At 34.8% G+C, this 12,641-nt stretch overlaps 1 protein-coding gene across 17 annotated transcripts in view; it reads left to right on the plus strand.

Annotated features, from left to right (window-relative positions):
* The window catches only part of TENM2 (teneurin transmembrane protein 2), a 3,966,312-nt gene that overhangs the window by 3,065,120 nt on the left and 888,551 nt on the right, over positions 1 to 12,641 (plus strand). For all 17 annotated transcript variants that reach the window (XM_078359011.1, XM_078359016.1, XM_054252473.2 and 14 more), the window contains one exon: positions 11,345 to 11,620. In XM_078359011.1, coding sequence (XP_078215137.1) covers positions 11,345 to 11,620 — 276 coding nt within the window. The remainder of the gene's footprint in view (positions 1 to 11,344; positions 11,621 to 12,641) is intronic.

The raw sequence follows: 12,641 nt of genomic DNA on the forward strand, positions 1-12,641 counted from the left end.
ATCTCAAAAAAAAAAAAAAAAAAAAAAAGGAAGTAGCAGAAATATGAGCATCGAATTGTAAGACCAAATAGATTTTCAGTGCAAACAAACACTGCTACCAGAACTGCAACTGAGGAATGAGCTGAGGCTTAAAGCAACAAGGACATGAAACTGAGATTTCTGTAGTAAGCCAGGAAGCCTAAAAACAGGTATGTGTTTAACACTACCACATGCACGTGGCCTGTGTAGAATCAGATACAAACTTTTTAGCAGGCAAGAACCCTGGTTTAGGTCTTTGTGATTTTTGAAAATGAAAATAAACGAACATATCTAAAATTAAATACAATTAAGTATGTAAAAAAACAAACCTTCATAATGAAGTGTGAGCAAGTCCATAAATAATTGATTTTGACCTTTAAAGTTTTTAAAACATTAGAATTTTTTATATACATACTATTAACTATGTATAATAAGAAAACTAAACAACAATTGAAAAGCAATATCAATTTTATAATGAAATGCAAATTGTTCAAATTAAAAAATGTTTAGTACATAACAGTGAGTATGAGTTCAAGCACAACTAAAGAAATACATAGTCAACTGGAAAAATAATCATAATAAATTAGCAACAGATTCCACAGATAGAAACGAGATTAAAATACAAGAGAGGCATTTAGAAAGCAAAAGGTAGCATAAGATCCACTGAGTTTAACTGGTAAAGAATAGAGTATGGAAGTGAATAAAAATATAAAAGGCAATGACTAAGACATTTTTTATACTAAGAAATCATGAATTTACAGAAATTAAAGGTACAAAATATATCAAGTAAGACTAGCACTCTAAATAGACTAGTACAACATGAATATATATTGTAGTCCCTAGATCACCGCTAAAAATATGTGAAGACAAAAAGCCTAGACAAAATTTAAATGAAAATTTTAAATCATTTAGTCTGGGCACAGTGGCTCACACCTGTGATCCCAGTACTTTGGGATCTGCCCACGCAGGCAGATCACGAGGTCAGGAGTTCAAGACCAGCCTGACCAATATGGTGAAATGCCATCTCTACTAAAAATGCAAAAATTAGCCAAGCATAGTGGTATGCACCTGTCATTCCAACTACTCAGGAGGGTGAGGCAGGAGAATCACCTGAACCTGGGAGGCAGAGGTTGTAGTGAGCTGAGATCGCACTGTTACACTCCAGCCTGGGTGACAGAGCAAGACAATGTCTTAAAAAAAATAATAATAATGTATTAACTCACAACAAACTAGGCAAAGAAATACAGGGGGAGGGAAATACAGAGAGCACAAACAGGAAAACATAAATAATAAACCTAAATCTAGCCATATCAATAATTATACATTACTATCATACCAATTAAAAGAGATTGTCAGATTACTTAAATAATAAGACCTAATTATATGCTCTCTAAAAAAGTCATATGATAAATGCAAAGACAACAGAAAAGTCAAAAGTAAATAAATGGAAATAGATGAATAACATGTTTATTGCTTACAATAAAAATAAGAAAGCTGACTTGACTACTTTATATGAGGCAAAATAGACTTTAAAATCACAAGTATTACAAGAGAAAAAGATGGACATTTGAAATTGATCAAATGATCAATTTATTTTAGAGATATCAAAGTCTATGTGCCTAATAACATAGTTAAAAAGAGAGAGGGAATACAAGACAAAACAAAATTAACAAAAATAAAGGAGGAAAGAGAAAACAGCAAAACTACAGATTTAACTGTTTTCTCAATAACTTAAAAAATATCTAGACAAAAATATAGGATATAGAGAATTTCAAAAACATTGTCAATCACCTTGACCTAGTAGACATTTATAGGATACTACACACAAGAATTCTAAAATCACATTATTTTTCAAGGGAAAATTCTGCAGTGTATTCTATATTCTGGGTTATAAAATAAGTCTCAATAAGTTTCAAGATGGGAATCCCAGTCAGTTTGTTTTCTGTCCTCCAGGTATGTAATTTAGAGATCAGTAACAATCAGACAAGTCCCAGATATATGGAAATAACATTACACACTTCTAAGTAACTGGTGGGTCAAAGAAGTAGATGAGAAATTTAGAAATTTTGGAAATGAATGATTTGTATGCATGATACATTCAAATTTGGGGGGTATAGATAAAGAGGAAAATATTATAGGTTTGCATATTTACTTAAGAATTAAAGAAAAGATTTCCAATCAGTGATCCAAATCTACATTTCTACCCCAAGAATCTAGAGACAGATGAGAAAACAAAACTCAAATTAAGTAGAAATAAATAAGTAAGCAAGGTAAGAGCAGAAATTAGGGAAATGGAAAATAAATAATACAATAAATGAAAAATAACCGCTGTTTGAAAATTGATAAAACTCCAGTAAGAATGATCTATTAAACATTAAAACAATGTAAGGATTCTTCATATCAAAAATGAAAGAAAGAATATTGCTGTAGATCTTATACATATTCAAAAATAATGTCATAAATGTTTGACAATTTAGATGAAATGGGCAAATTCCCCATAAAACACAATTCATATTAGAAAGCATATATTACCTCAAAAGTGCTTATTAGGGGCACCATATATTGATGATAAAATATTCAATCCATCAGAAAGCTATAATGCTAAACTTATGCACCTATAAAATAATTTTAAATTAGACATAGAGCAGACACTGCTCTATAAAACAGTAGTGAGAAACACCCATCTATATTTCGTATATACAGTAAGAAATTTCAATATATATCTTACAATTATAGATAAGACAAGCCAACAGCAAATTAGTAGCAATGTATAAAATGTATAGCTTGAAATGCTTATAGTAATGAAGCAGAATAGCTAAACATTGAAGACATAAAGGATCAAATTGTAAAAGTATAGAAAATAACAATTGAATGAACTCAAAGAAAGAAATAATTTGTATACATAAGGGTAGAAATTAATAAACTAAAAAATATACAGATAGTAGAGTCAGAAAAACAGAAATTTTGTTTCAAACTACTATTGCTGAAACCAATTCAGTTAAAAAAAAAAAGAGAAGGCACAAATAAATATTATGGGGAATGAAAATAAAGAGTATTCTACAAATCTAGCAGAAATTTAAAAAGACTCAAAAATACATGGATAACCTATTATATTTATGCTAACCTAGTTGAAAGCATAAATGAAATGGGCAGCTTCCTAGAAAATTTATTGTTCCCAAACTTTCTAAACCAATTCATGAAAAAATATAAAATATTAGTAATTCGATATAAAGAAATAAAGAAAGTTTCTTCCTCTGTAAACCGATGATCATCATAATAGCTACATTTGTTTTGTGGTTATTCTGATGCAGGCATCGTTCTAAGCGTTTTTCTCCGCCTTATGTTATTCAGTGCCCTCCCCCACCCTAGGAAGTTTGGTACTATTTTATATCCCTTCTATAAATGAGTAAATGAGGTCAAGAGAAGTATTCAATTATAAGGCTATCTGGTCAACAAGTATTTTTAAAACAGACATTCTAACTCCTGGTTTTCTTCACTTGAGGCTACTTGGTGACTAATTTGTAGCGCTGCTTTTTTAATTAAAAGGGAAAACTATATACAAGCATTTAGGACAGTGCTTGACACACTTTGAAGGCCTCAGTAAATGTAAACTAATGTCGCGCAGGTTACTCACTACTGTCCTCTTTCCCTCACTCTCTCCAAAGAAAAAAAATTATTTAGGGAGGCAGAGCCTCATACAGTCAGGTGGATGTACACGTTTGTAATGTTCTCGCATAGGGTAACTGATTGGTACAGTTTTTAATACTGAAATTGATTTTCAATCTCGTTAGAATTTTTATCAGCAGAAAACAGTCTCCAAAACCAGCCAGGCTCCTGGACATTTTATTTTTATTTATGAACTGCAGCAGAACCTTTTGTTGTGGCTGACTTTGGGTTTTCCAAATCGGGCTTTGTTCATATTGGAATGGGAAAATGCCACCGCATCCTGGGAAAATGCCACCGCATCCTAGGAAAATGCCACCTTCGCCCTTCTTTTTGAAAGTTATACAGCTTACAGGAAAACCTAGGGTATTGGAAACCATCCTGTCTTCACTAGCCCTGCTGGTGTTTCCTTGATTTGGAATGCGTTTATTAACATTGGAATCGTTCTAGTTACAAATTGGAAATGTTTGGACATATCAGAAGACATTTATATAGATTAAAATAATTAGTCTAAAAGTTTACAAACAGCAAAGTATCAATCTCTTAGGTGTTGTACATTAAAAATGTAATTCTTAAAGTACATCTTTGAAATATAAATATTTGACTTAAACTTTTATGAATAATAATGCATGTACACTTACTCTGTTGTTTTAAACCAGAGGATTTTGGGTGAACAGTTTTATCAACATTTGGAAAAATATCTAAATATGTAAAAACAGATGAACTTTAAAAGGGCATTAAAAGAGAGTTAGTGTAAAGACTTTTAGGATATAAAAGCATAAAACATTAGTATTCATAAATAGTTCCTTCAGTGGCTTCCAAAAATATGATCATTGCATATATAAATATATAGGTTTTTATATTTGTATAAAAATAATATTTTAGATAATGTTGGTAATGGTTTAAAACTGATTATTTTGTATGGCTCATACAAATATAACATATTTAAACTAAATGTGAGATAACAGTTTGGTATTTCATTTTGATTTGTCCAACAGAAATAAAATTATATTTTATCACTTCTAACTGCCACATTTTTCTTGATAACATTCTATGAGGCAAAAGCTTAAGGCATCATGTCAAATTACTTCAATTTCTTTGATAAAAAGTACTATAACATTATAATTTCTATCTTTTTCTTAAATATCTGTTAGAAAAAATTGGACTCCATATTCATTCTCGACTCTAAAATGTACTCTCTAACATTTGCACAAGAAAAGTGACCCATGTTTGTTTGCAAGAGATTCTCTTTGTTTTAGGATGAATGATCCTAGAAAAAGGCCACTTAAAAAAGGAATCAGTGTTCAAAAGAATGAATATTTTCAATTAAATAGGAAAAAGAATTTATTGCAATTGTATCTTGAAAAAATAAGACTGATTATCAAAACTATATTTGAGTTTATATTTAATTTTATTTACTATTAAAACTATGCATATTTTACATAGTTCAGTTTATATTTAATATTATTTACTATGTGAATGATACATATTATTTTCAATGTGATAAAGAATAACAGTTTTGGGGTGGGGCATATGTATCCATTTTACAGCAAAATTGTCTGATTGTACCGCATTATATTCTTCCCTTTAGGCTTGCATTTTGCAGCAGGATCATAGAGAGTCATTTTTTCCAAAAAATATTTGATGAGTTTATTAATTTTCCTAAGGGCTTCTCATTAACCTTTTATTGAAATAATTATCATTGCTCGTTCAAGTTGAGATTTTCTTGGTATGTGGTATGACCAATGATTTTTTTTACTGTATCCTAGCCAACTGAAATATTACATTATGAAACTCTGGATCGTACTTAAATCTTCGGTCATAGGAAGCCTCTTCTGACACTGAGCCAATGGGAGTAGTGGGAGACTCTGTCGTGACTGACAGGTGGATGTAAAGGTCCACTGTGTTTACTTTGATAAGCTGAGAAAGACGGTGCAGTGAAAGAGCGTTGCTTCATCGCTGCCAAACAGCCACTCCAGCCCACCCCAGGCTTTTGCAGATGCCAATCTGGTTGAGAGGGAGAGAGTTACCTTCTTACCATTCCCCACAAGTCCTCTTCTGATCGTGGTGGTGAAATTTGATTTAACATTTAGCCTTCTCTGCCCCCAGCAGGGAGAGGAAGGGCTGAGGATAAAAGTCCAGGATCCATGCCTGGTTTCCACAGACACCACTTGGTCTTTTAAAATTGTATCCTGGTATGTTTGTAGAAGTGTAGGGATGGGACTCCTTGCTACAGCAGGCTGTACATTGGGCTTGTTTTGTCTGCTGGCATTTCAAATTTGCAAGTTTCTCTAGCACCAGGTTTGGAACACATTAGGCAAAAATAAACCCAGGGAATCGCCCCCAGGCTCCAGGACCCTGTTAAATCTACCTTCTTCTCTTCCCTTTTCAGAAACTGCTTATGTGGTTTTTGTGCGTAATGTCCAGGGGTTTTAGCTGTACTTAAGTGAGAAAAGTAGAGAAGGGGAACACTAAATCTTGGTCCAGAACCAGAAGTCTGTCAGATCAGATTTCGAAGTTCCCATCATCATGACCACCCCATTTCTATTTTCTCTTGTTAACTGGTTTAATTCTGTTAGATTTTGGTTATTCTGTGATCTTTTTTATGAACCAATTTTTTTTGATAATTTTTTTGACTTCAAGAAAATCTGCAATGTCCCAAGCTTTAAAATCTAATTATAGATTGGCACCATATTACTTTTTGCTATCAGCAAGTAATTAATTACTTAGACACTGATATGGTAGTTGATATGAGAAGAGATACCAGGAGAGAGTGGGCAGGAACGCTTGGGGATGAATTTTATAAGTAGTCATTCATGATTGTTTTCATGTTATTACAACTTTTACTTCTCTAGATAAAATTTCTTCTCTTAAATTCAGGGTACTCGCATAATAAATGTGTAGATAATGAAAGTTTTCTGTATTCCACTCTCTTTACCACAGTTAACTTTTATCTTCTTGCCCTCATAGTAGAGAATCTGTTCCACTGCCGACATTTTCAGTGCTATTTGTATATCCTGGTATTACCATGACATGATCATTCTGACTTAACTACATATGTGCTTTTCCTAGTTAAAGGTTATTTCAAAGTTGGTAAAAACTTGGACAGTAAAGCCATGAACACAATGCAAGAACGTATCTCTCCTTAGAATTGCATCCTGAATAGAATCAGTGGGTCAAAGGATGACTCGTGATTTCTGTTGCAAAATTTCTCTCTAAAAAAGGCGTGGAGAGGATCTGGATTATATAGAAGTTATGATCAAGAAAAGGCAATTTAACATTAAAGATATTTATCAAGAGAATTATTTTCAGACTTGTGTTCCCCTCTTTTGATCACTGAACAGTCTTCAGATGTTAGCATTCTTTTCCAACCTTAAATTACAGTAAAATTGCTTTATGTAAATATTATAGATTGTGTGTAATCATTTATCTATAAAGATATTGACTCTGGCCTCAATAATGTACCATGGGGCCACACTGGGTTAGTTATTGGCAACAGGCACGGAGCACATACCTGAAATAAAATGCATTGCCACATTATCTATATGCACTTTAATCAGTGATATCAGGAGGCTGGAGGCAGATAGAGGATAAATATTAAATATGTATTCCATGAATACTGATGTATTGTGCCTCCTTGTTATCTTTCTGCAAAATAATAAAGAAGGAATGAAGGGTTCACGGCTTTCCACTAGAAATCTTAGCTTGGAGAATCATACAATGAGTAGTTTCTGTCTTCCATTCAAAGCTGCCATGGAGCTTACTAAAGACATTAATTATGCAAGATGAATTAGGGCAAAATCAGTCTTTCATCAATGAGCAAAAGTTTAAGTGCAAAACAGTAAGTTGAGCTAGCATTAAAAATGCTTCCAGACTAATTTCCATTCTGAGAAGTGTGTATAGAATGCAGGGCTTCTTGCTGTAAGATAAAATACGTGGAAAACAATTGTTGGAAATCGATCCATACAGAGGAATGTTTGGGAAAACTGTGTATGGTATGAGCAAACTGAAGTGGGTATGTGTGGTAGCTTCTCAATGGAGTCAACTCCCAGTCCTTTGAAGAGCTTACCCCATACCAGATGAGCAGCTGGTGAGCAGGCTGTGAAAGTGTGAGGCTTGGACCACTAGGTGACCTTCCGTGGCTCCCTGTTCTTTTCCTATGTAATATTTATCACTGTATGGATTGCACTTTGTTTATGTGATTCTTTGATTAATGCCTTTTTCCCCGATTAGACTGTAAATGTCATGGACTATATTTTTATAATGCACACTGTTATATCCCTGATGCCTAGCACAGCACCACAATAAATATTTGTCGAATGATTTAATAACTGGATAGACCCACTTTTTTTTTCTTTCTCCTGAGTATATGGCTCACCAGCTTCATATGTTAAGCCAGCATGCTTGGGAAAAGCTTGGTCCAGAACCTTTCTCAGGTATTAGTACTTACAATGAGATTGCTAGTCTTTGAGTTAGTGGAGGTTAGAAATATACCAAACTAGGAATTGAGGGGAAATGGTGGCATTGGCAAGGAATGGCCTTATTGGAAGGTGAATATGAAAAGGTAATTTTTTAAAGAAGCAATATTGATTTTAGATGAAAATCTTTCTTTCTATAAGCCAATGTGAACTTACTTACTCATTTACCTTTTCCTGGGAAATTCAGTACAGAGCTTCCAATTTTCTTTACCACGTTGTTACTTCGTGGCTCGGGGGCTGTAAGCTTGAAGTTGAAACCCTTGAAGTGCACTTTTTCTTTTCTAACACCTGTGGTTACTTTTTAAATGTATGCAAATCTTACCTGATTCATGAAGATCTCAAGTTTGTTTCATCATAAAAATAAGATTTCAATTTCTAATCTCAAGTGAATTTAACTAAAGAAGAGGCTCTGTGTGTATTCCATGTCATCCCATGGCCTCAGCCCACTGTTACCTCTGGAACCCAGAGCAAAAAGCACATGTCATGCTCTTCACAGAGACTCCCGTCCTCACACAGCTGTTTCTTCTTATGCCAGGAGGTCTTTGAAACTAGTTCTAGATAATGGGATGTGGGAACACCATCTGAAAAGTTCTCTTAATACACACCCACTCCGTTTTAAATGGGATTATATAGCTACAAATTCCCACCTGTGGAATAAAAATATGTGTGTTTTAGTTTGGGTTTTCATTTATTGAGGGAAAATGAAGCAACATATCTTACAACTCTGTCCAGAGGAGCTTGATCCCTAAGGACAAGATGGAAGAACATTAATATTAAATGACCTTTTTAATGACTTAAGAATGAGAAGAGCAACAGTAGAAAGATCTTGTAATATTATATGTATATACACACACACATACAGTAAGTTCATTTTCATCGACCACTGAGACTGAAATACATATTTTAATGTATAATTATGCAACAGTACCTAACTGGAACAGAAAACATGGGACAGAGAATTTCAGACAGCAAGATAAACTGCACCCAGTGAGTAGACAGCAGCAGTTAGCACACTGTGCTGTGGGCAGAGAGGACTTCCCTCTTAACTGCACAGGTAGTGGGTAATCACCCCATGCTGACAGGAAGCTGCACTTGGGTTAGCTTTCCAATAAGTAAGTTTCACTCTGAAGAGACAATTACATATAGAATTGCGCTTGATTCCATTTACACAACAAATTAGGCTGGGAAAGCTCAGTGTGCAGTGAAGACAAGAAAAAAGCTCAGAATAAAAAGATATATGTCTATTACAAATTAAAGTCCCACTACGTTAATGTGAACTCAATGGTGGTTTAGTGCTTTGTAAAATAAAAGCTAAAAAGTGATATTGTGTATGTAGACTACTGTAAAGTGTCAAGTTACATCAAGAGTTTAGAGGCATGAATGATAAGGAACGGCCTTAATGTAATAAATATGTAGAGAGTGGGTAAACTCCTGGCTTTAGTGTTATTTATGGGGTTTTCTTTACTAACAGCAGAGAAGTGCATCTCTTCACTTCATTTTTTTCATTGTCATAAATTGGCTAAAGACAAAAGAAATCAGCATTATACATCAATAAGTAGAGTGGACCACATGATTCTATCTGTTTTGCATTGAAACCTTAAAATATGTTTTAAGGAACTAAATAGTAAAGCACACAAATAAATAAACTGTGCAAAAATGTTGCCATGTTTGCTTTTCCTGGAGACTGCTGACACTGTAGAAACAGCACAGGCTAGGGGTCTGCAGGTACAGAGGTGAACCCTGGATCTGCTGTGTGCCCAGGTGTGACCTTGGATACAGTGTTTAACCTCTCTTTGTAAAGTGGTGATGTCAACACCTAAAATGCTGGGCAATTATGGTATTTAAATGGTATAAAGCCTATGAAGTATCTGGAACCATTTCTGATACCCAATAACACACATGTTTACAGAACATGATAGCGTGTTCAATAAATGCCTATTCGCTTTGCTTCCTGTCAGATCATGAATTCACTCCTATAGGTCCCCATGTGCCCACATTCACTTTCCATAAGTGAAGCCTACTTGTGGCTTTAAATTGTGTTTGCAAAGAGAGATTCTTTGATATCATTTAAAAACAAAATGACTAGCTCTTCATCCCTAGGATGCTGATTTCGGTAACACATTACATATACATACCCAACATAACCTCATTTCTGCCAGTGATGGACACATATACAGCAGTGGTCTTGTAGAATTATAATACTGTATTTTTACTGTAACTTTTCTATGTTTAAATACAAAAATACTTGCCATTGTGTGACTTTGCCTACAGTATTCAGTACAGTAACATGCTGTGCAGGTTTGTAGCCTAGGAGCAGTAGGCTATCCCAAAGCCTAGGTGTGTAATAGGTTAGACCATCTAGGTTTGCGTAAGTCACTCCGATGTTCTCAGAGCAAACATCACCTAAGGATGCATTGCTCAGAACATATCCCTCTCTTTAAGCAACCCATTCCAGCATTTATTAAAAACGACTAGTTTCGCACATATTATCACATAGGGCACACAATCGCCCAGATTTTACAGATGAGAAAATTGGGGATCGTGCAGTTAAGAGAATTGCCATTAATGAGACTGTTTGTCAGTGGAAAGTTAGGATGGGATCCCAAGTCTTCTAGCTGTCACTCATTTTTATTAGAAAGTTAAGGTTGTATGACATGAACCTTAATCGGAGCCCTGCATAGGGATCAGATCCAGATATTGCTACTATCAAGATGCATGACCTTGGATAAGTCCCTTAAATCCTCTGGTCCCATTTCCTCATCTACAGAAGGATTACAATAATACCATCATCTTCATAATGTTGCAAAACTTTAAAAATATAAAATAAAAATTACAAAATAAAAGATGCACAAGTAAACACTTGGTGTATACTAACTATTGTGATATACTCAGGGTTTTTTCAGCTACATGGAGCTACCTAGATAACAGTGTCAAGATGCCTAAAAATCTCTGAAATAAAATCTGAGCATTCTGTCCTATAATCGATAAAGACTTTCTTGCTTTTGTTTGTTTTTCAGAGATATCCCACTGTCCTGAATGGTCTTGTCCAAGATCTTTCTGTACACCATGGTGAATCTGATATATTTGTCAGATGGGAAAAGTGTCTCATTTTTTGTAAGAATACATTTTAACTTTGTAAGGCATCGCACACATTTTAATCAGCTTCTCTGTCACTGTCGCCCTAGGAACCAACTTCACCCTTGCAGAGCTGGGTATCTGTGAGCCCTCCCCACACCGAAGCGGCTACTGCTCCGACATGGGGATCCTTCACCAGGGCTACTCCCTCAGCACAGGGTCTGATGCAGACTCCGACACCGAGGGAGGGATGTCTCCAGAACACGCCATCAGACTGTGGGGGAGAGGGATAAAATCCAGGCGCAGTTCCGGCCTGTCCAGTCGTGAAAACTCGGCCCTTACTCTGACTGACTCTGACAACGAAAATAAATCAGATGATGAGAACGGTAGGCCCGCTTCTTAAATACCTTTTAATGTTTTGTGCACTACACTACGTAAGGATGTTTTTGTTTTTTAATAAAGAGGTGTCATAATGCCATTCATTTTCTTGGAAATTGACCTTGTCTGTCCAGTGTGAGCTGGGGGGAAATAAACCAGCAACCCTCCAGCACGAAAGAAATGAGAAGAGAATTTAAAATCACATTTTGATGATAACACAGCATTCAGGTGTAGTCAGTTGGTCTTATTAGCAAGTAAATTACATTGCAAAAGAGGCAGCTTGATAAACTATGACCTATACCTAGAAAATGTCCTCTCTCCACAAGTTTCTAGGTCTTTGTATTGATTTCCCCTTCCCAGTAAAGGCAACCTGGGTTATTTTTCTCACGAAGATCTCTTAAGAATCCCACCTTATCTTAGACTTTCATTTCCAGGCGGCAATGCCTCATATCCGTATTGAAGATCAAACTTGGAACAGATGCTCTGGAGCTTAATAATGACAAATAGGAAGAGACTTGTCTTCAAAAAAAGAATTCTCTTATATGTTTACTTTTCCCCTTGGCACCTATGTAGGTTAATGGTTTCCCGCATCTTCTGTCACAAATCACTATTGCCTATCCATCAGCTTTCTAGGTGGGTTTTAATGAAACTTTGAAAATTAAATCCTTCCGATCATTAAGCAGTAAATATAGAGAAGCCTAAGCAAGTCATTAAAGAGATAAGGTGCTTATTTGTGGGTTTCTGAGCAATTCCGAAGTGTGTTTAGTCAAAAACATTTTTTAAAAAGATAAATTGCATTAGGTTACAGCTGATTTAAGAAGAAAACATCAAATGCTATGTGGTTTGCTATGAATAGATTGCATGTTTGCTAAAAGAATTACCATTACCATTAAAATGTTTACAAATAGATCAGTTAAGAATGTTTATATAAAATATTATAAACTTCTGCCAGAGCAGCTTTAAATATTTCCTTTCATTTAAAAAAGAAAAAGGAAATTTGCAGGCGGACAGCTTGTTGTGAATGCAAAA

This window comes from Callithrix jacchus, chromosome 2 (genome assembly GCF_049354715.1).
Source record: "Callithrix jacchus isolate 240 chromosome 2, calJac240_pri, whole genome shotgun sequence".
In the NCBI taxonomy this organism is placed as follows: Eukaryota; Metazoa; Chordata; class Mammalia; order Primates; family Cebidae; genus Callithrix; species Callithrix jacchus.